The 26,597-nt window shown below is 64.6% G+C and overlaps 2 protein-coding genes across 6 annotated transcripts in view; one reads left to right on the top strand and one right to left on the bottom strand.

The window, feature by feature from the left end:
- Window positions 1-16,901, top strand: part of PTDSS2 (phosphatidylserine synthase 2) — a 21,036-nt gene extending 4,135 nt beyond the window's left edge. For both annotated transcript variants that reach the window (XM_077863751.1, XM_077863752.1), the window contains exons 2-12: window positions 3,562-3,663; window positions 10,029-10,111; window positions 12,819-12,886; window positions 14,195-14,329; window positions 14,585-14,635; window positions 14,796-14,909; window positions 14,999-15,117; window positions 15,384-15,498; window positions 15,572-15,717; window positions 15,816-16,001; window positions 16,108-16,901. In XM_077863751.1, coding sequence (XP_077719877.1) covers window positions 3,562-3,663; window positions 10,029-10,111; window positions 12,819-12,886; window positions 14,195-14,329; window positions 14,585-14,635; window positions 14,796-14,909; window positions 14,999-15,117; window positions 15,384-15,498; window positions 15,572-15,717; window positions 15,816-16,001; window positions 16,108-16,267 — 1,279 coding nt within the window. In that variant the 3' untranslated portion in view covers window positions 16,268-16,901. The remainder of the gene's footprint in view (window positions 1-3,561; window positions 3,664-10,028; window positions 10,112-12,818; window positions 12,887-14,194; window positions 14,330-14,584; window positions 14,636-14,795; window positions 14,910-14,998; window positions 15,118-15,383; window positions 15,499-15,571; window positions 15,718-15,815; window positions 16,002-16,107) is intronic.
- Window positions 16,852-26,597, bottom strand: RNH1 (ribonuclease/angiogenin inhibitor 1). 4 transcript variants are annotated; one of them, XM_077863748.1, is made up of 10 exons: window positions 26,478-26,597; window positions 21,403-21,520; window positions 20,030-20,200; window positions 19,443-19,613; window positions 18,790-18,960; window positions 18,472-18,642; window positions 18,212-18,382; window positions 17,966-18,136; window positions 17,291-17,461; window positions 16,852-17,058 (listed from the first exon to the last, which is right to left on the bottom strand). In XM_077863748.1, the coding sequence occupies exons 2-10, from the start codon at window positions 21,486-21,488 to the stop codon at window positions 16,971-16,973; spliced, it is 1,371 nt and encodes a 456-aa protein (XP_077719874.1). In that variant the 5' UTR covers window positions 21,489-21,520; window positions 26,478-26,597; the 3' UTR covers window positions 16,852-16,970. The 4 variants fall into 4 exon arrangements, with proteins under 4 accessions (XP_077719874.1, XP_077719873.1, XP_077719875.1 ...); XM_077863747.1 differs by lacking the exon at window positions 26,478-26,597 and adding an exon at window positions 22,798-22,939; XM_077863749.1 differs by lacking the exon at window positions 26,478-26,597 and adding an exon at window positions 22,540-22,646.

Here is a 26,597-nt window from a genome sequence, read left to right as displayed (position 1 = left end):
GAGCTTCTTATCAGACATATGATTTGCAAATATTTTCTCCCTTTCGGTTGGTTGTCTTTGCATTTTGTTGTGCAGAAATGGGGAGTGTTTTAAAGGTGGATTTCATCATAATTTAATATAAATATTTTATTTTGTATTAGCAATTGATTTTAGCAGTTCTGAAGTTTGTTCTGCTGTGAGACTGTGGTCCCCTGTCCTCTTCTCTGGGTCCTTGACTGTTTCGTTCCCTCTTCAGAGCAGAGCAGAGGAAGGCCTACTTAGCACCAATTCTTCCTGAGAACGTTAATCCCGACGGACAAATAGTTTTTTTTTTTCAGGGAATCCTTGTTTTGGGGAGGATGGAAACCATATATGACCAGAGCTGCCCTGGGCTCCTCAGGGAATATGTTTTAGCCCAAAGAAACGACAGGAAGCTTAGTGTGTTGGTGGGAAGTAATGTGAAAGAAACCAGAGGGTTGAGGTCAGGTTTTAAGTCCCAGGACAGGGCAGGGGCGCCTGGGTGGCTCAATCAAGTCTCTTAATCTCAGGGTCCTGAGTTCAGGCCCTGGGTTGGGCTCCACATGGAGCCTGCTTTAAAAAAAAAAAAAAAGATCCAGGACAAAAGGCTTTCACATCTTCACGATGGCTTCTGTGCCCCAGAGTGAGGACCCCAGGCGGGGGGGGGGGGGGGGGGGGGGGAGGGGAGCAACCTCCATTAGCTGTCGTGCACAGCCCCTTGGCGAGCTGGTGGCCCTGAGGCAGCGTAGGCGGGTCCTGGGCCACACGGTGGCCGTGAGGTGTTCCCTTGGCCCTGCGGAACTTGTCACCTTCCCTCTTTTCCTTTTGAGTCTGATGCCGGTTTGTGGGCTGTTCGCTATCTTTCTGTCGGTTCTCCCAAGGCTGGGGCGAAGGAGCCCCTGTTCCCTCATAGACCCCTGCCCTGCCAGGAGCCCCCTGGGGCCACGGCCCCATCTCTTCCCTGGGTGGATGCCTGCACAGGTGCTTCTGTGCACCTGCGTCCGGCGATCAGCCTGCTGGGGGCGCTTTGCCCACCCGGAGCCCCTGGGACCTGAGCCTCCTTAGAGCCCTGTGGGGGGGAAGCCCCATGGGGGACGCGGTCCGCAGCCCTCCGCGCTTCCTCTCTGCGGAGGCCCACTGAGGAATGTGTGCCCTGCAGAGAAGCCTGTGGTTCCTCCAAACTGCTGGGGATGGGAATTTGGCCCCAGAGATTCCTGCTCGGTGCCGGTCTCTGGGTGGTGCCTTCCCAGAGGTGCGTGGCCGGGCACGCTGCCTCACGCGCCTGCTCGCCGCGCAGGGCGCTTCTGCACGCTTGCCTGGACCCTCGCCTTGTGCCAGGAATGGTCGATCCGTAACAATTGAGAGATCTTTATTTATTTTCCTCCATAAAGTACCTACAGTAAATCTGACTTTGTAGAATCCTCTGTCCCGTGAGCATCAGTGCAGCAGTCGTCACAGGCAGAGCATGGAGTGCCTGGTCTCGGCCACCATGTCACAGGCAGAGCATGGAGTGCCTGGTCTCGGCCACCATGTGGCCCTTGGACGATGCCACGTAAACAGGGCCAGGTGGCCCCGAGTGCTGGGGACCGGCTTTGCCTGCGTGCCCGAGCCCCCCGAGCTCCCCGACGGCTATGCGGCGCTGCATGTGTACCAGCCTCCGTTGTCTAGCTGTCCCCATAGGTAGCTCACGCCCAGTTACTGACACGTTCACGTCTGCCATTCTGTCCCTCTCCCTGTTTCTTTTTCTTTTTTTTTTTAATTTATTTTTTATTGGTGTTCAATTTACTAACATACAGAATAACCCCCAGTGCCCGTCACCCATTCACTCCCACCCCCCGCCCTTCTCCCCTTCTACCACCCCTAGTTCGTTTCCCAGAGTTAGCAGTCTTTACGTTCTGTTTCCCTTTCTGATATTTCCCACACATTTCTTCTCCCTTCCCTTATATTCCCTTTCACTATTATTTATATTCCCCAAATGAATGAGAACATGTAATGTTTGTCCTTCTCCGACTGACTTACTTCACTCAGCATAATACCCTCCAGTTCCATCCACGTTGAAGCAAATGGTGGGTATTTGTCATTTCTAATAGCTGAGTAGTATTCCATTGTATACATAAACCACATCTTCTTTATCCATTCATCTTTCGATGGACACCGAGGCTCCTTCCACAGTTTGGCTATTGTGGCCATTGCTGCTATAAACATTGGGGTGCAGGTGTCCCGGTGTTTCATTGCATTTGTATCTTTGGGGTAAATCCCCAACAGTGCAATTGCTGGGTCGTAGGGCAGGTATATTTTTAACTGTTTGAGGAACCTCCACACAGTTTTCCAGAGTGGCTGCACCAGTTCACATTCCCACCAACAGTGTAAGAGGGTTCCCTTTTCTCCGCATCCTCTCCAACATTTGTTGTTTCCTGCCTTGTTAATTTGCCCCATTCTCGCTGGTGCCTCTCCCTGTTTCTGTTCCCCTCTCACACCGGGGTTGGTGGGGTTGGTTGCATGCTCCACCTCCGAGCAAGCGATGGATCAGGTTACGTCTCCGGTGTCGCCCTGGAAGGCTGTGAGTCCTCCCCAGCCTTCGCTGTCTTGGCCCCCGGCTCCGCCACACCGGGTCCGCGCTGACCCTCTTGGCCTCTCCTCGGAGCATCTCAGAGCACGTGCTGCGGTGGCTGCCTCCAATAGTTAGGCGCCTGGAGCGCCCGGTGAGGACGGTGCACATCACTAGCAAGTGCCGCTTCTATTGCCGTTTCTTGGTTCCCGGCGGCCTGGTTTCTGTCCGAGGACTTGGGGAGCGGTCCTCTTAGAGCGGGCCTGCTGCTCTCCTTCCCCTTGTTCCTGCCCAGACGGTGTTCGGTTCGCTCCTGGAGGCCGTGTTTGCTGGACACAATCGCCCAAGGTTGGAAGCATTCTCACTCAAAGATCAGGACCCTGAGGCTCCAGGGGGCTGCATCCCCTCCAGGGACGTGCTCTGCTCGCGTGGGGTCTGGGTCCGCGACTCCCGCTGTAAGCAGCTGTTAGGGTGCAGAGGGTCCAGGTGGTGTGTGACGTGGGGCGTGGCGTACCTGAGTGGCGGCGGCCGCGTCCAGGGCAGGTGCCCACTGGCTGCCAGAGAGCTGAGGCCCAGGTCTCCCGAGTAAACGGCACTGCTGGGGGCCGCGCCTCCTCATTTCGAGTCCTGGTCACCCTTTCTCTCACCTCTTCGGGTCTTGGGCTGTTGTTTCGAGCCTCTTAGACGTGGCGCTTCACAAATCCTGAGGCTGCTCCTATCTGCTCAGTGAAAACCACCACATTTATCTGCGCCTCCTCTCTCTCCGCGATGGCCACGTGCTGCGGACACCACCAGCAGACGTTCCCTCCTGCCCCGCGCAGAGCCGGGCACGTCCCAGGATGCCGTCGGCTCTCCTGGCAGCTTGGCGCTCTTGACTGATGGGCTGACACAGCAAAGGCAGACCCAGCTAGGAGCCACCCCACCAGTGACTGAAGGCTGAGCTCTGCCTCCGCTGCCGGGCACAGGTGTCGTCCTGCTTTGTGCGCTGACACATTCTCTGTGTGTTTGGATTTCAGGCGAGCCCACACCCTGACTGTGCTCTTCATCCTCACCTGTGTGCTTGGCTACGTGACTCTGCTGGAGGAGACGCCCCGGGACACAGCTTATAACACCAAGAGGTAACCACGCCTCCGGTCGGGGGGTGCAGGCACCTGGCCCGCTGGGGTGTGGGTCCTTGCTCTCCCCAGGCTGGCCAGTGGCTCAGGGGCCCAGACTCGTCACTCAGAGGCTGGCTGGCTTCCCAGCCTCCCCGTTGCACGTGCCTGAGGCATCTCTCGCAGCTGCCTCTTGGAGCTGTTGAGGTTTCTAGCCCCCTGCACCTGCCCCAGGACCCTCGAGGGGCCCATCTCTCATGGGATCTGCAGCCCGTGTGGGGTTTGCACAGAATGTGCTGCGGTACCACCAGAGATGGAGCCCAGAAAGGGGTTCTGCTCACCAGTTCTGATGGGAGGGATGGTTTCCCCACACACCCCACCAGCAGGGCCCTGGCACCACTTAGAGTTAGCTCCGTCCTGACACCTTCTGCACAAGGGCACAGCAGGTGGCACGGACCAGGGTTCATTTTTATCAGACTGTCCCTGGACCCTCGTCACCAATCCAGGGCCCAGCCACCAGCCGGGGCCGCACCTGTGCTCTGACCACGTGGGGCCACCGGAGCCCTCCGTGACCTCTTGGTTGTACTGATTCGCAAGAGCGGCCCACGGAGTCGGGAGACGTTCTCCTTCCCGCGTCCCCAGCAGCTCATGAAAGGACGCGGGTCGGGAGCAGCCAGATGGAAGAGATGCCAGGGCCAGGGGTGGGGAGACATCCACGGCCATTCCAGGCACAGCACTGTCCCCATGTCAGCCCGTGGTCCCCAAGCCAGAGGTTCAGAACCTCGCCCTTAGGGTTCCACGGAGGCTTTGTCATTCAGCCAGCACTGACTCAGTCATCAGCCTTTGGGGACTGAACTCAGCCTTGAGCCCTGCGGCCATTCCCAGGGGTCATCCCCAGGATCCGGGCTGGGAGAGAACCAGCCCTCTGCCTGGTGCTTGGCTCTCTTGGTAGTCAGGGAAGCCGCCTCATTAACATAACAAAAACCCCTTGATCACTAGAGAAATTCCCAAGGCTTTAGGGGTTCTGTGCCAAAAATGGGATGAAGAAAAGTATATGTCTTACAAGTCACAGTATCACAATATGTCAACGGGCAAAGCATCATCCTGGCCCCTTTCTGATGGGGTGCAATGGGCCCAAGGCATCTGGCGGCCCCTGGTTTGTGTCCCCCCAAGTTTATATGTCTTATAAATCATGATCACAGAGCCTGTGAGTGGGCGTCTGGGGCGTACAGGCTTTGGTGGTGGTCAGGGACGAGCCTCCCATCGGCCAGCACCGTTCTTGAGCTTTGTTGATAATAATGCTTTCTGAAAATTGTAAACGAGCTTTCTTGTGGAAAGCCTGTTATCCTGCAGGTCAGGAAGTGGACAGACTCCCTTTCGGGGTTCTCTGCAGAATGGACTAGCTGGTGGGTGCTTCTTTGCTGGAATCCCACGGATACTGAGGCCACCCTCAAGCATGTGCAGGCGATGCACTGGCTGTAGAGCTGAGTGCTGTGAGGTCTCTGCGCGGGGGGGCTCCTCAGGCCGCTGAAGCCCCTGTTGCTCCTCTGACCCACTGGCTCTGGTGGGACGGGGTGCCAGGGCCGAGACGGGCAGAGGGCAGCGCCAGAAGACCACGGGTCAGACTTGGTCATTGGGGCCGGGACTTGTAAAGTGGGGGTGTCAGCATCGGCCTGGGAGGGTGCCGTGAGCACCAGCGTGTGCTCTGTGGGTGCCGGGGCTCCCTGGCAGCCCGTGTGTGCGGCACCTCACAGCCCCCATCTGGTCCTGAGGCTGCATCTCCGCCAGGGCCCACGCCTTGTCCCCAGCTGGGAGGCGCCCTGGCTCCTGGTTGCAGGCTCTGCAGGTTTTCCTCCCGCCTCTGCCACCTGTCTGCCAGGTGGTTTTGCTGCGCCTTCCTCTTTTTTTCTGAGCCCTGGGTGTCAGGCTCCAGGTCTAACGCATCTCTGCACTGCCTGTCGCTCGGTGCCCCCCTGGCACAGGGGGAGCCGCTTGGTGCACCGTGCATGGGTCACAGAGTCCAGAGGTAGAGGAGGGAGCTTGGCCCCCCTGTGGCCCGAGGCTGCTCTCGCTGCGCTGGGCTCTGCACCAGGGACTCTGAGCCTGAGGATGCAGCAGACAGGGAGGCCGTGGTGGGAGCCTGAGTTTGCTTAGTGGGTATTTGCTAGTAGAACGTGGCCTTCTCTGTGGGTTTGCCCGTGAGTACCCGCTGGGCACGGGTGGGCAGGGGGCAGCAGGAAGCAGGACTCGTCACACTGAAGAGGTGTCCCCGGGGCTGTGAAGTTAGACCGATGACGGGCAGTTCCAGGCCAGAGTCGTCACAGAGCAGGACCCCAGCCCCCATGGGCCCACGTGGGGCATCCAGGCAGTGCCCTCCCAGGGTGGGGCAGCGGTTCCCACTAGAGCCTGTCGGGGCCCTGCAGTCCGAGCGCTGAGGTAGTAGTGGTCGACCCTGTGGGCCTGTCCCACTTGTTCACCAGTGCTCACCGCAGCCACCCTGGAGCAAGCTCCCTGCGGGGGGACTCGGGGGGTTGGGGCTTGGAGGCCCCTAGACTCCTGCTCTGAGGTTGTGTGCGCCGAGGACACTGGAACCTCCGTGGCCAGTCCCTGTCCCTCCTGGGTGAGCCTGGGACCTATGACGCTTCCCCCACAAACACACACACACACACACACACACACACACACACCGTCTGTGGCTCTGCTGCTGCCTCCAGGGCGGCTCTGGGACCTGTGACGCTTCCCCCACAAACACACACACACACACACACACACACACACACCGTCTGTGGCTCTGCTGCTGCCTCCAGGGCGGCTCTGGCCCCAGGGCCCCAGCCCAGCCCCTTCACCTCCTGTCAGAGCTTTGATGCCGCAGGCTGGCGTGTCCTGGAAACAAAGTGCTTCTAAAAATTAGGCTTATTGTTAAAAAGAAAAAAATAATGTTTGCATTGTTTAAGATGTAGGAAATTGGTTTATTTTCCTTAAGTTCTCGATTTCAGCTTCTAGGTCATTCTTTTCATGGATCTGGGAAATTGTTTTATTTTGGGGGAGTAGGTTTTTTCTTCTGAGGTTAACTTGATTGACCAGGGATCTCATACAACACTTGTCCGATTAGAGCCTACAGCTCAGCGAGTGTCACAGACTGCATGTGTGCAGGTGCGGCCCGGAGTCCTCATGTGCCGGAGGGCTCACGTACGCGGAGTCACCGACCGGCACGCCGCTCCGTTGCTGGCAAGTGTTCTGTGGGGTGGGCCGCGCTTTACTGACCCACCATCCCACAGGGCACACCTGGGATGTGTACGCACACATGTGCTGCGTACGTTCGGGTACAAAGATAAGCGAGTGTGCGTAAACCGTGAACGTGTTCTGGGAACACGGGGGAGAGCAGGGCTGCAGGGATGACCTGGCCCCGCTGACAGGCGGCAGGGATGAGGCCGGTGGGTCGGCACGGCAGCCAGTGCAGCAGACCAGGGCGCCTGCGGGCAGAGGAGCAGAGGCAGTTCGGGGCCGCGAGTCTTTCCCGCACACGGAGCTGGAGCAGCTGGACGTTTACACCCACGGCAAGGAAGCCGTCAGACTGTGCGCTTTTCACAGTCACTGACAATAGGTTACAGACCTAAACGTAAGATAAGAAACAAGACTTCTGGTAGAAACAGTTCAGAAGTTGGTGACCTTGGATTTGGTGGCGACTACTTATTTTTAAGATTTTATTGGAGTGAGAGCGCACGTATGAGCAGGGGAGGGGGGCGGAGGGAGATGCAGGCTCCACGCGGAGCAGGGGCCACGCGGGACTCGATCCCAGGACCCTGGGACCATGACCTGAGACCCCAGGCGCCCAAGGGGACCTCTTGGGTAGGACACCGGAATTCCAGGGTCTGTGGCGGAACTAGACTGGTTCCTACCACGTGATCCAGTAATCAGGCTCCAAGGAGTCCATCCCAGGGAAGGGAAGACTCCAGTCTACACAAACCCCTGCACATGGATGTCGGAGCCGCTGTATCCGTAACGGCCCGGACGTGGAGCAGTAGCTCCGCCTTGAGCGGGCGGACGGACCAACAAACCAGGTACATCCAGACGCTGTGGTTAACCAGCGCAGGGAACTGGGCTACGAGCCGTTAAATGATAAAAGTCTGCGAGCAGGTGCAAAGATGCAGTTGGCTTCTGGTGACTCGTGGCTGGATGGTGTCCCGTCTCCCCCCCCCCCCGCAACAGGAGGCGCTCCGCGAGCTGCGGGGAAGGACAGTTGGTGACCACAGGACTGTGGCCCTATGGACATCAGGAGCAGAGAAGGGAGCGGAGGGGGTCCGTGGGGTTACCTGCCTTGTGCTGGCGTCTGGTCCCGCGCTGACTGGTTAACGGTGGGTGGGGTGGGTGTTGCCACACGACGAAGATGAGGCTGACACTGAGGAGCAGCTTAGAATGTGGAAGAGCTGTGTGGAAGGCCTGTGCGTGTACCTGTCCGTGCTGGCGAAGGTGGTGGGAGGCGTGGTGCTGGGGCGAGTGGCTGAGCCGGGGTGGGGGCTGACGCCGCCCTGCCTGGCGCTGTCCTGGTGGACTTGGCAGCGCGCAGATGACGGCAAGCCCCGGGAGACCTAATGTGCACCAGGGACAGAGTGAGTGGCTCCTGTTGGGGCCGCGGCCCCCCACCCTGGGCTCGAGGCAGAGCAGATGCCCCCGGCCCTGGGCTCTGCTGGACATGGGGGCTTCCCGCGGGGTGTCCCGTTCACGGCTTTGCCACCGCCGCCCACATGGCCCAGGTCAGAGGGAGCCGCTCAGTGGCCGGCGGAGGCGGGAACCGGGTGTGTCCCTGGGGGGAGGGTGTCCACGGGATGAGGGTGGGAGCTGGGGACGCTGGCCTCGCGTGGACACGGCGGCGACTCGGGGAGCATCGCAGGCTCACCTGGAGGCGCGGTGAGGCCGCACGGCTCTGTCAGCCGAGGGGCCCAGAAGCTCCGACGCCCCTGTGGCAAGGAGACCGTCCTCCAGTGGAGGAACCAGGGCTCCTGGAGGGAAGGTGGATTCCCAGGCTGGGTCTGGGGGGTCTCCAGCGCCCGGAAGGAAGCGCTCAGAAAATACTGAGGCCTGGAGGATGGGGTCATGTCAAAGCTCTGACACCGGGCACAGCTGAAAACAGGACAGTGAGCAATAGAGACGGGGCTGCAGGCTGTCCTGGGGGGGTTCTGGGCTGCAGGCTCTCCTGGGCGGTGTCCTGGGGGGTTCTGGGCCGCAGGCTGTCCTGGGCAGTGTCCTGGGGGGTCCTGGGCTGCAGGCTGTTCTGGGGGGTCCTGGGCTGCAGGCTGTCCCGGGGGGGTCCTGGGCTGCAGGCTGTCCTGGGCGGTGTCCTGGGGGTGTCCTGGGCTGCAGGCTGTTCTGGGGCAGAAGGGGGCTTCACATGAACAGTGGGGAGCTAGAGTGGGGGGAAAACAGTGGGGAGCTGGGCACGTGGGTGATGTACCAGCACAGACTGGAGACCTGTGGCCACAGCCAAGCCTGGGGTGCCGACAGGGCCCTGGGTTGGGGTGGGGTTCCGGTGTCTGCCTGCCCGGCAAGGCCTGCTGAGCTGCCATGAGCTGCAGAGCCCAAGTGGGTGCCGTGAAGCTGACCCGGGGAGGCGGGAGGTAGCCTGGCACCCTGGGGGCCCAGAGGCCTCGCCTCCCTCGTTCTGTCTGCGTGGTGACCACCCTGTGGCTCACCCGTGGCTCCAGAGCTGTGTTGTGGTAGCACCAGGAGGGGCGTCTCTCGGGGTGGAGGGTGTCACCCGGGGGGCGGCCAAGGGGGGTCCCTGTGCTGCTCCAGGCAGCTGTGTGCACTTCCTCCCCCAGCCCACACCGACCAGGGTGCGTCCTTGGCGGGTGGGTACCCCATGGGCCCTCCGTGCGGCTCCTGTGCTGGGGCGCGGGTCCCGGCCTGCTGAGCACGGGGGCCAGTGTCCAGCTGTCCCTCTGGGCCTCCTGCATCGGCGGGGAGCAAGGCTGCGGTGAGCTGGTTCAGACCACGCGGAGGCTCGTGTCCTACGGGGGCCGGGCAGCCCCCCCCCCCCCCGCAGCCGCCCCCAACGCCCAAGGGCACTAGCGGGCAGCGGGGTGAGGTGTCGGGTGGAGAGCCTGGGCTGGCGCCTCTGGGCCTCCGGGAACCAGCAGCGCGCACCCTTGCCCATGCTGGCCAGTGGGGAGGCCAGGCCTGCGGGGCGGGTGGGGTCGGGGCAGTGGGGGGGCAGCCGGGGGCGGCGTCGCCCGAGGAGCAGGAGGCCGTGTGGCCCCGCCCCTAGGAGACCCTGGCTGTGCAATTGGGACACTCCAGGGGAGCCCGACCCGGACACGTGGGGCCGTGTCCCCCCGGGCCCCTCCCGCCCGGAGGCACGCACTGAGGGGCTGTCTGTTCTTTATTTGCAGAGGTATTGTGGCCAGTATTTTGGTTTTCTTATGTTTTGGAGTCACACAAGCTAAAGACGGGCCGTTTTCCAGACCACATCCAGGTAACCCGCCCCTCTGTCCGCATGCGCCCACCTGCCGGTTCTGTCCTGAGTGTTGGCCCCGCGTTGCGCTGCCGGGTGCATGTCCTGTCCCCCAGCCCCGCCGGCCAGGCCGCTGTCAGTCAAGGAGGGTGAGGGGAGGATCCCGGATGTCCCTCCTGTCTCAGGACCCCCCCCATCGCTCTGCTCCTCACCCTGACCCGGGCCCTCCTGCTCCCCCTCCTCCTGCTCCATCCTGGGGGTTCGCTCTGCACAGCAAGGTACCCGGCTGCCCGCCATCGAGGTGCTCGCCGCGTGCCACCTGCAATGAGTCCTCCTGTCTCTGGTCCCCGACCCCCACGTTGGGGAGTTCCAGCAGCCCCGGGGCCTCGCTGCAGAGCGTTGCTCGGGCAGCTCCTGTCCTGTCCCCAGCCCTGTCCTTCGTCCCATCCCTGCCCCCCATCCTGTTCTCCTGTCCCGTTCTCTGTCCTGTCCCATCCCATTCCCGCACCCCCCCATCCTATCCGCCTGTCCTGTCCCTGGTCCTGTTCCTGGTCCTGTCCCTCATCCTATCGCCTTGTCCCGTCTCCTTTTATCCCATCCCGTCCTCCTGTCCTGTCCCTCGTCCCATCCCTGCTCCTCCATCCTATCCCCTTGTCCTGTCCCCCCCATCCGTCTTCTGTCCTGCCCCCTGCCCCGTCCTGTCCCTGGTCCTCCCTCAGCCTCAGGATGTCTGGGGCTCCGGCCTCGTTTAGGAGCTGCCCCTGGGGGCACATGGTCAGTTTTCCCGAGGTCTTAGAGCTTTAGTAACAGGTGTCTTTTCTGTGTGGATGGGCGTGTCATCCGACAAATACAAGAGATACTTCGTAACAAACAAAGCCTGCTCACCACAAGTAACCACCGAACAAGTAACCAAGTAACCACCGAAGTGTCTGTGTTTCTTTACGGGGCCTCCCGTGCGGGGCTTTATGTCCTGAAGCTGCGTCTTGGCTCCAGGTTCACACAGACGTCTTCCTAGTGTCTCATTGACAACCAGGTGTTTACCGGCGCCCTGTCCGGCCGTCTAGGGACGTGGGGACTCTGCACGCGGTCTGTGCGTCTGCCCCGGGCCGGGCCGGTGGGGCCTGCACGGCCTGATCGCCAGCACGCTGCCCCCCTCGGGGCCTGCTGGTGACGGCGGTCGGGGCCTCGGGGGCCTGGACTCGCTGTGGGCTGCAGACGAGAGGGCACGGGGTACAGGCCACAGAAACGGCAGACGTGAGGTCCGGCGCGTGCCCGTTGGGCTGAGGGGGAAGAGTGGGCAGTCCCCGCAGTGCCTTGGGGGCCCAGGCCCCGCCCGGTGGGGACGGTGAGGCAGCTGTGGGGCCTGGCGGTCACGGTGCCCCGCGGGGCTGTGCCGGAGCGGCCGCGGGGCCTGTCCTGCAGCACCTGCTCGCCTCGGCTGGCAGGAGGCCTCCGACTGCTCAGCGCCCTGCGGCTCGCCGTGGGCAGCGGCGGGAAGGGCCATCGGGGCCAGGGGGTGGTGCTCGGGGCCAGGGGTCGCTGTCTGCGATGGACTTTGCTGGGAAACTGGCCTGTTCAAGAGGCGCCCTTCAGGATTTTTACTGCCGGCGGGGCCCCCAGGCTGGCACACGGGGCGGTGCCAGGGCTGCCGCTGGCGTGGGGTCAGGTGGGAACGTCGGAGGAGCACCCGCTGTGGCTTGGGGATGGCGGGTCTGGGTCCTGGGGGCTCCGCAGGTGGGGGGGGACAGGCAGCCACTGAGCAGGGGCAGCGGTCAGGGAGGGGACAGGAAGGTGCCGTCGCATGTGCTGGGGCGCGCCCTGGGGTGGGGGCGGCCCCGCGTGGCTTCACCACGGCCCGCTTAGCTCCTGCCGCACCCCTGCCAGGGCGAGCGTGCAGGCCTCTCCCAGAGTCCAGGACAGCGGGGCTGCTGTGTCGGGTGCTCTCCGTCCCTGTCCCAGGAGGACCTGAGAGCTGTCCACCTTCACGCCCCCTGCCTGCGCAGGCCCGGGTGGGCTTGGAGCCCCTGTGAGCGTGTATGGACACCCCCCCCCCCCCCCCCCCCCCGTGGCCCTGGTTTCCCAGGCTGGGCGCGGTCTCTTCCTCCTCCGCCAGCACCACCTTGTTCCCTCGAGGGGACCGAGCAGGCTGCTGGTTTTCTTCAACAGTCACGAGCCAGAGGAAGGGCAGTTCGAGGCCTTTATTCCCCGGGATTGTCAGGATTTGGGAGGAGAAAGCACCTGTGCTCTAGGCTGCGGGCTCCCCCTCCCGTTGGCTGCTCGCTCCTGGGGAGAAGCGGGCGGAGGTCGGGTCCTGGCGAATCACAGGGTCCGAGGGACGCGTGTCCTCAGCTTCCCTGAGACGTAACTGCCCTGAGCGTGTGGGTCCAGAGGAGGGACGCACACGGGGTCGGCCACGGGGTTGTTGGGGGCACGGAGGTCCCTAAGCAGGTCGTGGCGCCCGGGTTGGTGCTCCCCACCATCCAGGTGGTCAAGTCCCCACACGTGCCGTGTATTCCTCACGGTGTTGGGGGTGGTGATGCGAGGGAGGAGGAAGGGGATTTCCTGCCCTTTCATGGGGAAACCCGTTCTGGCCTCGGGTTTCCTTACCCTGGACACAAGGTTCCTGCAGACTTGCTGAGCGACAGAGGTCAGGGGTCACGCCCAGACGTCAGGCAAGAGCGGGAGGGGGCGGCGTGGGGCCCTCCTGACGCCCGTGCTGTCTTTGCAGCCTACTGGCGGTTCTGGCTGTGCGTCAGCGTTGTCTACGAGCTGTTCCTCATCTTCATCCTCTTCCAGGTGAGCAAGCAGGTGGCGGTACGGCCCCAGGAGCTTTGGGGGGAAGCGAGGGGGATCCCGGGGAGGTGGGCACAGGGGGGAAGGACCCGGCGGGGGAGGAGGGGCCTGCCCAGTCAGCCTGCGCGGGGAGCGCGGGGACACTGCCGGGGCCCAGGCCTGGGGGCCAGCTCGCCTGCTGCCGCACGGCACCCAGCACCCCACACTCGGCACTGAGGGTGGCCCGGCCACTCAACCCTCCGGGCACAGGGGTGCTGGCACCTGTGCCTGTTGTGTCATCATCCGTTTACTTCGTGCGGTGGACGTGCTGCTGGTGTGCGGGGTCCGTAGTAGCAGCTTGCTCTCACCCGCCCGGCTGCAGGTGCTGGCCCTCACGTCCATGCTCATGCAGGGAATTCTGTGCACGGCAACACCACGTGTGACCCTGCAGGTCCGCCTACCGCCCGCCCTCCTCCCCCTGGGCCCCTGAAGGCGTCCGGGCCATGCGCCCGTGTCCCCCCGGGGGCATCGGGGGTGTGGACCTGCCATGTCGCCTGTGCTGCCTGTGTAAGGCACGGCCAGACTGCTCCTGCCACACCTGGCCTGTCGGGATCTTTCTTGGGGCCGTCGAGCCGTGCACCACTTGTCCTGCTTGTTTGCATCTCTGGACTGCCCGCCCCAGTGGGCCCTCGCGCTGTGCACTTTTCAGCCTTCAGACATTGTGGAAGGGGTCCCTGCTCAGCCTTCAGCGGCGCCTTGCCGTTTGCACACCTGTCACCTTGTGGGTGGAGCCCGTGAGTCCGGGCTGCTGACACAGGGACACAGTATGTCCACTCTCAGGTCCCACGGTTCCCAAGCTCACGGGGTGACTTTGGTTGTGTGATGTCACCGTCCCAGTGTCATTTCCATAGACCCCGGCTGGGCTCCGGGTCCACTTGCAGGACAGGGCCATGAGTCTGTGTAGCACAGGTGGCCTGGGTCACGTGACATGCAGGTGTGCACATGCTCTACCCGCCGGCCCTAGACACCTGTCACCCCCTCACTCTCGTCCCCACTTCGTCCCTCGGCTGGTACTCGGGGCAGTAACAAGGGGACAAGGCTGACGGCGGGTGTCCTGCGGCCCCTCTGGTGGGCTTGGGGCCCAGCTGGTGGCTGGATGGGCTGCGGGGGTGGGAGGGAGCCCGGCCTGCTGGTGGGCAGCGTTGGCGCCCGTGTCTGGGGGGCGTCCTGAAGCCATGCTCCCGTGAGGGGACATGGGGAGGCCAGTGGCAAGCCCCCCGGCCTGGGGCCCCCGCATCCATCTGCCTGCCCCGCTCACTGCTGGCTTCGCAGACTGTGCAGGACGGCCGCCAGTTCCTGAAGTACGTGGACCCCAAGCTGGGCGTGCCGCTGCCCGAGAGGGACTACGGGGGAAACTGCCTCATCTACGACGCGCACAACGCGAGCGACCCCTTCCACAATGTCTGGGTAGGGTGGGCTCTGGGGCTCCCCGCTGCTGGCCGGCCCTGTTCTGGAGCCCCCGTCTGCACAGGGGCCCCCTGACGGGTACCCGCTCCCCCTGGGGTCAGGCCTGGCTGCAGGTGCCCACTGCTCTGTGCCCCAGGGCCGGCCAGCGCTGCTCCGGGGTGGGGGGTCCCAGCAGCCCTGGGCGCAGGAGGTGCCCGCAGGGAGCGAGGGGCCGCTGGCTGTGGGCTGGGTGCGAGGCAGGTGTCTTGCCCACAGGACAAGCTGGACGGCTTTGTGCCCGCGCACTTCCTCGGCTGGTACCTGAAGGTAAGGCGGCCTGGCCTGGCTGTCCGAAGGACACGGTGGTTCTGGGCTCTGCCCTGCGCTCTGAGCCCGACCCGGCCTCCTGCTGCCGCTCAGGGTGTGGGTGTGGTGGGTGAGGCCGCGGGGTCGCCCTGCATGGCCTGATGTGGTGCCTGGCCCCCAGACCCTGATGATCCGGGACTGGTGGATGTGCACGATCGTGAGCGTGATGTTTGAGTTCCTGGAGTACAGCCTGGAGCACCAGCTGCCCAACTTCAGCGAGTGCTGGTGGGATCACGTAGGTGCCGGCAGCCGCCCTGGGGGTCGCAGGGCGCAGAGGCTGTCCACGGGGCAGGACCGCTGCTCACCTCCGGCCTCTGCCCCCAGTGGATCATGGACGTGCTCGTCTGCAACGGGCTGGGCATCTACTGCGGCATGAAAACCCTCGAGTGGTTGTCGATGAAAACGTACAAGTGGCAGGGCCTGTGGAACATCCCCACCTACAAGTGCGTCCCCAGCCTCCTGCTGGGGGGTTCCCGGGGGCCTGAGGTGGCGCTGGGGCACCTTCTGGGAGGGGTCGTGGACCAAGATTGCCCCTGGGCCCCGGGAGCCCCCCAGGCCCTTCTCCGGCTCCCCTCTCCCCGGGCCACCCCCCTCAGGGGTACGGGCAGTGCTCGGAGGGCACTGGGGGGGGGCACGGGGCACGAGCGGCTGGCACGGCCGCGGGTGGGGCAGGTGCTCCCCCCGAGGTGACAGCTCGCTCTGCCCCCAGAGGCAAGATGAAGAGGATCGCCTTCCAGTTCACGCCCTACAGCTGGGTCCGCTTTGAGTGGAAGCCCGCCTCCAGCCTGCGCCGCTGGCTGGCCGTGTGCGGCATCATCCTGGTGGTAAGGCTGGCAGGTCCCGCGGGTGTGCCCGCCGGACAGCCCGGGCCCCCGCCCACCCTCCTCTGGCCCCCAGTTTCTGTTGGCAGAGCTGAACACGTTCTACCTGAAGTTCGTGCTGTGGCTGCCCCCGGAGCACTACCTGGTCCTGCTGCGGCTGGTCTTCTTCGTCAACGTGGGCGGTGTGGCCATGCGGGAGATCTACGACTTCATGGATGACCCGTGAGGGCCCTGGGGTGGGCGGGGCAGGCCTGGGCACGCGTGGTGCTGCCGACCCCAGGGCCCGGCAGCGGCGCCCTCAGCCGGTGCCCTCCCCGCAGGAAGCTCCACAAGAAGCTGGGCCAGCAGGCCTGGCTGGTGGCAGCCATCACGGCCACGGAGCTGCTCATCGTGGTGAAATACGATCCACACACGCTCACGCTGTCCCTGCCCTTCTACATCTCCCAGTGCTGGACTCTCGGCTCTGTGCTCGTGCTCACCTGGACCATCTGGCGCTTCTTCCTGCGGTGAGTGTGGGGCGCCCAGGGGAGCCGCGTGGGCCGTCGGCCCCTCCTGGTGACAGGCGCGTCCCTGCAACGGTGGGGACGGTGACGTGGCTCCTGCGGACCCTAGGGACATCACCCTGAGGTACAAGGAGACCCGGCGACAGAAGCAGCAGAGCAGGGGCGACCCGGGCAGAGCCGTTGGCACCGCAGACGGGCACCTGCCTGAGCCAGGAGACCCCCCAGGGCCCACGGAGGCCGAGGCGGAGGGGGCACCGGCCCCAAGCTGACGCACCGCAGGACCGGCTCCCGAGGGGCCCTGCCCCGTCCCCTGTGCACAGCGGGGCCCTGCAGCGCGGGCTTGTGTGCGTGTGTGGTGTGTGCACGGGCGTGGACCGTGTGTGGCTGCGGCCCCCCAGGGCTGACCCTGGGCAGCCACTCCCCTCTGCCCTGGTGGCCCAGCCTAGGCATCCCGGTGCCTGTCCCTGCTCCCCGGGCCTACGGCCACTGGGAGGCCCTGACTGCCCCGCGGCCCGCTGCCCCTGCTCGTCCAGGAACACCCGAGCAGCCGAGAGAGCAGGTCTGAGCATGCGGGCCCCGACGCCCCTCGAGGAGCACAGGCGCGGAGCGGTGGGCGGGCAGCAGGGGCCGGGCTCTCCTGCTGGGCAGAGGGTCGTCTTCACGAGCAAACCGAACAAGTGAAGCAGCGGGGCGTGGTCCGCACTGGCTCCTGGGGGACGGGCGGCCGTGTGCAGGGGGTGGGGCCGGGAGCTGTGCCCGCTGGGGGTGGCCGCGGTCCTGGGCGCGTGCTCACACCTGTGAGCACGTGTGACGCCACGCCCAGTGTGCCCCCCACAGAAAAGACAGGCACCTCTTCTGCCAAAAAAAGTGCTTTAATAAAGTGTCTAAAACTTTGTTGCAGAACTGAGTTGATTAGAGCATTTCTGTGTACTCCAAGCTAGGACGTGGGGTGGGGGAGAGTGGGGGGGCTGCTCAGGAGATGATCTTCAGGCTGGGCTTCCGTTCCTCCAGGGCCCGCAGGCTGTCCTCAATGTCCTGGGACCAGTAGATGTCGTAGAGGCTGCGCAGGCAGCAGGGCGCAGGGTCAGGGCCGGGTGGGGGAGCGCCACCCCTCCCCCCCGCAGCCCCGCCCGCACTCACACCCCTCCCCCCCGCAGCCCCGCCCGCACTCACACCAGCTGCTCCCCCTCAGCCCCGCCCGCACTCACACCAGCTGCTCCCCCGCAGCCCCGCCCACATTCACACCAGCTGCTCCAGCGCCAGTCCCGCCCCCGAGACCCGCCCGCACTCACACCAGCTGCTCCAGCGCGCAGCCCGGCTGCTCCACACTCTCCATGAGCCTCCGGATACCCTGGTCGTTCATTCGGTTGTTGCTGAGGTCCAGCTCCCGCAGGCTGCGGTTGGCCAGCAGGAGCGAGGCCAGGCTGGCGCAGCCATCGTTGGCCACGTCGCAGTCCCCCAGACTGGGCGGAGAGCGGGGCACAGGTCAGGCCACAGGACGTGGAGCAGACCCGCACCACGAGGTCCACTGGGCCTCGGGCGCGCTGAGCCCCAGGGTCATGGCTGTTCCCAACGAGACCCGGCAGGCGGCCCCACCCGAGGCCAGATGTGCACGCAGCTCCCCTGCAGGTGCAGCGGCCACTCGGCCACTGGGCCGGGACACCCGGAGAAGGGCAGGCCCGGCCCCTCCCACCCCGCACGGCCGGGCAGCCCCGAGCCCCAAGCGGAACTCCATGCAGAAAACAGACAAAACACGGCGCAGGCGGCCCAATTCGGGCCCCGCGGGCGCCACGGAGGAAACGAGGTCAGGAGAGCCGCAGAGGCCCCCACACTGGGCACGAGCCAGCGGCCAGTCCAGCGAAGGAGCCGGGACCCCGCAGGCGAAGGACGTGCGGAACGGACCCGCGGGAGCGGGGCAGAGGGCCCGGGCCCCGCGCACCAGCACGCGCACAGGGAGGCGCGCTCACCAGAGCACCTGCAGCGCGGTCCCCGACTGGCCCAGCGCCTGGCACAGCTCCCGGACGCCGGAGTCCCCCAGCTTGTTGTTGCTCAGCTGCAGCTCCACCAGGCGCTTGTTCTGGGTCAGCATCGTGCCGAAGTGGTGGCAGCATGCGGCCGTGAAGTTGCAGGACTTCACCCTGAGGCACACAGACACGTGGTCAGGGCCCTGTGGACCGAGCACAGCTCCGCCCCCCCCCCCACACTGCGCTCACCACAGGGACTGCAGCCGGCTGCCGGGCTCCAGCAGGCTCTCGCACAGCAGCTGCGCGCCCTCGTCCCCCAGCGCGTTGCACGCCAGGCTCAGCTCCTCCAGGCTCTCCTTGGTGCTGACCACGTGGCACAAGTCCCTGCAGCCCGTAGCGGTGACGTCACACTCCCAGAGCCTGCGGGGGCGGGACAGTCACCTCCTGACACTGCCCAGGCCTCGGCCCTCAGGGCACAACGGGGCGGGCACGGGGCAGAGCCGACTCACCACAGGACCCTGATCTGGCAGCTGGGGTGCAGCAGGCTGGGGCACAGCACCGCGATGCCCTGGTCACCCAGCTTGTTGTCCCCCAGGTCCAGCTCCCGCAGCGAGGTCTTGGAGGCCACCACAGCGCGCAGGTCCTCGCAGCTGGCCGGCGTCAGGCCACAGTTCTCCAGCCTGGGGGCACGGGAGGCCTGGCTGGGCGGGGGGCCCTGCAGCCCCCCCGCAGCCCCCTCCCCAACCAATCCATCCGCAGCCCCCTCCCCACCCCATCCATCCACAGCCCCCCCCCCGCAGCCCCCCTGCAGCCCCACCCTGGCTTACTTGAGTGTCTCCAGCTGACAGGCTGACTCCACCAGGCCCTGGCACAGCACCCGCACGCCGGCCTCACCGATCTCGTTGTTGCTCACCGCCAGCTCCTTGAAGTGCTGCTTGTTCCTGAGCGCCGAGGCCAGGGACTCGCAGCTGGCGGCCGTCAGGTTGCAATACTCCAGCCTGGGGACGGGCAGGTGTCAGGAACTCCAGCCGCCGGGCACTGTCCGGGTCTCCTCTCCTGCCCCGGGCCATGCGGGGGCCCTGAGACCGGAGGGCTGCTCGGCGGGGACAGCACAGCCATGGCTAAGGGCCACTTCCTTGAGCCTCCTGGAGGCCAGCCACCCCCACGAGCCCCCCGCCAAGCCTGCGATCCGCTGGAGCAGTGTCCGGAGCTGGATCTGGCTTCCTTCTCCTTCGCTGAGCCCGTCCACACTCGCGGTGGCCAGTCCGCCCCACACCTGATGTGGGGGTTCCAGGCCGGCTTCCAGCTTGGGGCTCCCACGTCAGAGGAGGAATCTGCAGGTCCCGGAGCGCCCCTGCCTCGGAGCTCCCTGCAGCCAATGTGCTGGGGCAGGGGCTGCCTGGGGCAGGGGCTCGGCCAAAACCACAGGGACAGGTGGGTGCGGGGCTAGGGGTGGCCTGTGTGGCGGGTACACACTCACTGGAGCTTCTCCAGGTGGCACTGGGGGTCCAGGAGCCCTTCGCACAGCAGCTGCAAGCCTGCGTCCTCCAGCGGGTTGTCACTGAGGTGCAGCTCCCGCAAGGTGGGCATGGAGCGCAGCACGGCAGGCAGGACCCCGCAGCCAGTCTTCGTCAGGCAGCAGTTCTGGAGGCTGGAGCACCCAGCCGCCCATCAGCAGGGTCCCCACGAGCCAGCAGGCCCCCATCAGCTGTGGCCCCCGCACAAGTCGCCCTTCTGTCCTCAGGAGCCACCATTGCCCCTGCCGCCCCTGCCCACAGGAGGCCCCCAAGCCTGGCCCTGGAAGAAGGCACGCCCCTCCTCTCCCCCAGGCCGAGGACGGAGAGCACGAGGGGCTGCTCACGTGCACCTCAGGCCCCAGGGAGGCTGGGCAGGGAGCCCAGCAATGACAGGCGGGCTGGGTGGTGTGCACACCCCGAGGGACAAGACCCCTCCCCTAGGACCTGTGGCTGAAGCCCCGTGCTGCCTCCTGCCCAGCCGCAGCCGCCGTTCGGACCCGAGCCTGCACTGGGCTGAGCACCTGGGACCGTGTGGCTCCTACGGGCTCACCTGAGCTTCTGGATCTTGCAGGTGGGGCTCTGCAGGCCCTGGAGCACCAGGTGCACACCGGCATCACCCAGCTCATTGGTGCAAAGGCTCAGCTCAGTCAGGGACGGGTTGGCCTGGAGGGCAGAGCTGATATCCTTGCACCGTACCTCCGTGAGGCCACAGTCGTCCAGCCTGTGGAAGGGACATTGGTCACTTCACACGGCGGGTCCCGGCCCATTCGTGGGCCAAGAACTCCACACGGTAGATCACAACCAAGACGTTTAAAAATGAAACAGGGCGGCCGGCGGGCTCAGGCGGACTCGACCTCGAGACAGTGAGTTCACGCCCCACGCTGCGTGTGGAGCCCACTTTAAATGAATAAATAACAGAAAAGCATAGGGATCGTCTTGGAAAGCTTGTCAAAGACCCTGGCACGTGCGCAGATCCACGTCGGGGCACCTACTCTGCTCGCTTTGGGAGGCGGTGAGCAAGTGAAAGCTCTGGTCGAGCTCGAGGGGAAAACCGACCGCAGGAGCGCTAGATAGAGGACAAAACCGGAGGGTCTCGCCGAGACGGGCGTGCAACCCGGGGCCAAGTGAAAACCTCGACACGCACAGGTGGGAGGAGAGCCAGCTCTTGCCCACAAAAGAACGGCAACAGGTAAGAGTGGAAGGGACGAGGAAATCAAAGATCCCAACTAAGCAAAGGCCCAGCAACACCATTCTCCGAGACCCCCATGACCAGCTCTCAAGCTCTCAAGGCCTCGCGTCCAACGTGTGTACCCGCCACCAGGACACGGGGGCGCCGGGGTGCAGAGGCGGTCAAGAACCCATGGCGCCCCAGGGGCCGCCAGTACCCCCTGCCCCAGCCCGGAGGGGGCGGAGACAGGGAGCAGCCGCACGTCGCAGGTGGGCAGGCGAGGACAGGGAGGTGCCACCCTCTGCACCCGCAGGCCCGGCCCTGGGGGACACAACAAGCAGAAGAGCTGGTGATGGGGCGGCCGGGCGGCTCCGCAGTTTAGCGCCGTCTTCGGCCCAGGGCGTAACCGTCCCGGATGGAGTCCCCCATCGCGCTCCCCACAGGGAGCCCGCTTCCCCCGCGGCCGGTGTCCCCGCCTCCTCTCTGGGTCTCTCTTCAATAAACAAAGAAAATCTTTAAAAAAAATTAAAGCAGAGCTGGTGACATCCCCGTCCAGGCGGCGGGGGGCCCTGTTTCGCCATCCCTGTGGCTCTTCCGTAAACCTACACACTCGGGTAGGTGGAGGGAAGGCGGCGGCCCCCGGCTCCCGCCTGCCAAGCCCGGGGAAGGCGCGGCGGGCAGCTGGGGGCGGCCCCACACCCAGCAGGAGGGGACTGCACCCCCTCCCGTGGGGCCCGGCGCCAGGCTGCGCCTACCTGACCACCTCGTACTGCTGGATCAGGGGCAGGAGCTCCGTCCACCGGGCGTCACTCAGCTGCTGACACTGAATGCTCAGGCTCATGGCTCGAGGTGGAGTGGGTCCTGGACTGGGTCCTGGACGGGAGGGGGGGACACCTTAGCAGGGCCCCCGGGGTCTGACCACCGCAGCCCTCCTAGGACCCACGGGTGCTGCTGTTTCAGAAGCCACAGCCTCCCCCTTGGCCCCGTTCCCGCTTGGTCTCCTGCCTTCGGTGGCGCGGACCCCCTGGGGGACCCAGTGTCAGGGCGCTGGGTGGGCACCCCCGCCCGAAGGAAGGAGGGGCTGGAGGAAGGGGAGGCCTCGCTGCAGAAGGGCGGAGGGGACCGGGGTCCATTCGAGGGCAACAGAAAGCCCGGGACGTGTCACACCTGAAACAACACCGCTCCCAGCCCTTCGCAGAGGGACAAACAGGGACTCAGGCCCGCGGGCGGCTGCGCCTGGGACACCGGGTGGAGGAACGTGGCCTGAGCCTGGCTGGGCGGGTGCTGGGGGGTGCGGCCGCGAGTTCAGAGCCCGTGGGCGGGGAGGAGCAGGGGGGGTCGGCCCTGGCGCCCGCAGCCCGCACACAGGGGCCCCCGGCGCGCCCAGCCCGCTGCCCCCCCGAGAGCGAACCCCACACCCGCCCGTGGGCCCAGGGTGTGGTCCGCAAATCCGCGACCCGGAGCCCTTAGTCATCACTGGGGAAGGGCCTGAGGACCGGGTCCGGAGGGACCCTCTCTCCCAGGCCAGCCCGACACCAGGGGCCTGGGGTCCCCGGGGGTTCCGCGTGGGAGGAGCCAGCACCCCACCGACGGGCCCCGGGGAACCTCCGGGTTGGGCCTGGGGACTAGGGGCACTTCTAGGGGTCACGGATCCCTCGGGGGCCCCCATGAAAACCCGTCTCGCCCCGCAAAGACGCCGTGTCCCGCGGGTTCTCCCGGGATCGGGGCCGGCAGCTGGGCTGCGCCCTGGGGCCCCAACGGGACGCGGACGGCTTTCCCGTGTGACAACTGGCCGGGCGCCCTCGGCCTGAGCCACCCCCCCCCCCCCGGGCCGCACGGCGTCCAGGGGGCGTCCAGGGCCCGCGGAGCCCCAGGCCCGGCAGCGCGGTTACCTGCGCGGGGCGCGGGGGAAGGCCGGGGGCGCGCCGGGGTCCGCGCGAGGTCGCCCACGGCCGCCACCAACTTCCGCGCGCGCCGGACGCTGCGCAGGTGTCCGGGCCCACGTGGGCCGCGGTGCGAGGAAGCGGCCGCTCTGGTCGCCCGCAGCACCCCCCGCCCCCCACCTGCGACCCCGCGCCCCCCCCGCTCCCTCCCCCGCTCCCCCCTGCAACCCCGCTGCCCCCTGCGACCCCCCGCCCCCCGCCGCTCACCCGCCGCCGGCCGCCGCTTCCGCTGGGCAGGGGTGCGGGCGCAGCACGTCGCGGGGCGGGGCGGGGCGGGGCGGGAGGCAGGAGCTGCCCAGCGGGGTCAGCGACAAACAGCCCCGGGCCGCGCCGCCGCCAGGACAGCCGCTCCCGCGTGGAGGGGCCGACGCAGCGGGGGAACCCGGACGCCCCGGGGGCGCTGTCCTGCGCACGGATGGCGGCGGCTCGCGGCCCGGGCCCGTGGGGCGGGGACCCCGGCTGCGGGCGCATCACGCGGGCACTCAGCGCGGCCCTCGCGGCTCCCCGGCCCCACGGAGCCCACGGCCCGCGCGCGGAGTGCAGGAAGCCACGTAACAGCGCCGGGGGACCCCGGCTTAGCGCCGCCTGCAGGCCAGGGCGCGACCCCGGGTCCCGGGATCGAGTCCCGCGTGGGGCTCCCCGCGGGGAGCCTGCTCCTCCCTCTGCCTGGGTCTCCGCCTCCCTCCGTGTGTCTCTCATGAATAAATAAAATCTTTAAAAACTATATTAACAGCGCCGAGGACGGGGATGTAGCAGGCGGGGGCGGCCGTGGGAGGGCGAGCCCGGGTGCGAGCGGAGAGGGCGCCCCACGCACGCCCGGCACCATCTTTGTGATCACGGGGCGGGGCGGGGAGCGCGTTCTTTGCGGAAATGAGGGTTGGGTTACTCAATCTGGGAGGCTATTTGGCTGAGTCAGTCCTGGCTGGGCGCCAACCGACGGGAGGCCTGGGCCACGAGTATGGGGCGGGTGGAGAGCAGCCTGGATGCAGAGAGCGGGCAGAGGCCAGCACCCCAGGCCCCCCACGAGCTCCCTCAGAGCAGGCCAAGTTGCCAGGGGCCCCCCCCGAGGCCCCCTCCACCCTCACGCAGGAAAGGGACGGTGCCCGGTTTGTGCAGAAGCCACTGAAGCCTGAGGCTGCTGGAGAACGGAGCGAAGCAGTGGGCGCGGGTGGAAGGTGCCTCGGGTGGAGGGGGCCTCCGCTGCAGCGCAGCTCCAGCCAGCTTTCACGTGGCTTTGTTTTCTTCAGGCAAATACCCAGAAGGGGCACCTGGGTGGCTCAGTCAGTGAAGCACCTGCCTCTGGCTCAGGTCATGATGTTAGGGTCCTGGGATGGAGCCCAGCAGCAGCTCCCTGCTCCCTGGAGAGCCCGCTCCTCCCCCTCCCTCTGCTGCTCCCCCTGCTCTCACTCTCTGTCAAATAAAATCCTCAAAAAAACAAAAACAAAAACAAAAAAAAATAGGATTACTAGACTGTATGGTGCACTACCTTCCACAGTGGCTGCACCAATTTTCACCCCCACCAACACCGCATAAGCATTCCCTTTGCTCCACATCCTCACCAATACTTGTCATGTTGAGTTTTGCCATTCTGACAGGTGAGAGGTGGGAACACACTGTGGTTTTGATTTGCATTTCCCTGACGGTGAGTGAGAAGCATCTCTCCATGTGTCTGCTGGCCATCTAGGTGTCTTGTTTGGAGGAACGTCTGTACAGATCCTCACTCATTTTTTTTAAATATTTATATTAGAGAGAGCAAGCGAGCACAGGGGTTGGGTGTTGGGCAGAGAGAATGTCAAGGAGAGTTCACAAAGAATGCAGGCCTGAGCTGGGGCTCAATCCTGTGACCTAGATCATGACCTGAGCCAAAACCGAGAGTTTGGCACTTGACTGAACCACCCAGGCACCCCCTTGACCCATTTTTAATTAGATTATTTGTTTGGGGTTTTTTGTTTTGTTTTGTTTTTTAGTGTTAAGCTCTTCATATATTTCAGACGTTAACCCCTCATCAGGTATGTCATTTGCAAATACCTTCTCCCATTCCATAGGTTGCCCTCTCAACCTTTGTTGATGATGGTTTCCTTTGCTATAAAACATGATTTTTATCACATAAGCACTATGTACCCTTTATAGGAAAACCAGAAGACAGAAATAAGAAAATAAAAGGCCCTAGCTTGCCTGCCTTCCAGAAACACAAAGGCTCTGACATCTATGTATGAGCTCCTGCTCCTCTGTATGCACAATACACATTTAAGAAAAATAATAATAGGGGATCCCTGGGTGGCTCAGCGGTTTAGCACCTGCCTTTGGCCCAGGGCGTGGTCCTGGAGTCCCAGGATCGAGTCCCACATCGGGCTCCTGGCATGGAGCCTGCTTCTCCCTCCTCCTGTGTCTCTGCCTCTATCTCTCTATCATAAATAAATAAATAAATCTAAAATAATAATAATAATAATAATAATAAGCTACTAGTAATGGTAGGCAGAATAATGATCAAAGATGATTACATCCAAATCCCTACTTTACATGGCAAAAGGGTCTTTCCAGAGGTAGCTAAGTTAAGGGTTTTGAGATGGAGGGATCATTTGGATTACTTGGGTATGCCCAAAGCAGCCACGAGGGTCCTTATAGAATGAAGGCAAAAAGGTGAAAATCCGAGAGCTGTGAGCATGGAGGCAGATGTCCTTGTGGCGTGGCTAAGCTGGAAAAGGCCAAGAAGCAGATGCTGACCTGGAAAACCTGGAGGGAACCAGGCCTTTGGATGCTTTGACTTGTCCCTCTAGCACCCACGTCCCACTTCTGATCTAGAGAACTGTAAGAGAAGAAATCCTGTGACGGCAGCAGGAGGACACTGATGCAGCAGGAGCCGCTGTATTTTCCACCAAAGAAGAGAAATGTATACAATGTATACACAAATATACAGGCACACTAATCCACATGTAACAGTCTAACCTTTTTTTTTTTTTTTTTTTTGACATTCTGTGTGTCTGAGAAAGAGAGCAGGAGCAAGGATCCCCGGGCAGGACTCCGGGATGGGGATGGGATGGTGCCCTGAGCCGCAGGCCTCCACCCCCGCGCCCCGGGCGCCCCAGCAGGCCTAACTTTAACGACCACACCGTGCATCCACGTCGCTCAACCATTTCTGCAGGCTGGCACCTGGATTTTCAGCAGGCTTCTCAGCAGGCCCCGGGACACCGCCCGGGGCCGCCCGGGCTCCTCGGTGCCGTCCCACTTGCGCTCCCGTCCTCCGCACCGACTCGCCCCCAGCTCTCGGCAGGGCTCCCGCGGGACCGGACGGGGCCGGGATGCTGGGGGGGGGGGAGGCGCGGCCACGCCCAAGGCCCAGCATCCCGCGCGGCGACCCGGGAGGGTCCTCCCTGGGGGTGGGGGGTCCTTGGGGAGTAGGCGGCGAGTTACCCAACTTGGGGGAAATGTGGGCTGAGCCAGCCCTCGCGCCGCCTGCCGGGCGACCACACACAGGGGTCAGGCCGCACCTCGAGAAGGCAGAGGGGAACCCCCGAGGCGCAGACCACGCATGCGCGCGCCCCGGACCCGGGACTCCCAGCGTGCCCCGGGAGGCAGGCCGGCGGCAGGTGCGCACGCGCAGGGGCGCTCTTGGACGCCCTGACGTCACCGCGGCGCCCCGACAGCCGCGAGGCCCCGCCCGCCCCGTCCCCCAGCCCGGCGCGCGCCCCCAGCCCCCGCCGCACCCCGATCCCTCTCCCAGCACTCGTTTCTCCGGCACCCCGCCCCCCGGTGTCGCTCCAAGAGCGCTTCAAGTCTGTCCTGGGCAGCATGGCCACAGCAGTGCCTGGCGCGCGTCCACAGACGACCCGGCCAAGGTCGGCGCCGTTTAGAGCGGACCCCGGGCACGGACCGCGGCAGTGACTGACCTCCAGAAGACGGACCGCGAGGAGCGGCGGGCTACCGGCGGGGGCGGGGCCTGACAGGGCGCGGCCTCGCTGCTGCGTCGGGGCAGGGGGCGGGGCCTGGGCGATGGGCGGGGCTTTGCG

This window comes from Canis aureus, chromosome 21 (assembly GCF_053574225.1).
Source record: "Canis aureus isolate CA01 chromosome 21, VMU_Caureus_v.1.0, whole genome shotgun sequence".
Taxonomy (NCBI): Eukaryota; Metazoa; Chordata; class Mammalia; order Carnivora; family Canidae; genus Canis; species Canis aureus.
The sequence above is the reverse complement of the archived record's forward strand: the minus strand, read 5'-3'. Positions and strand labels throughout refer to the sequence as shown.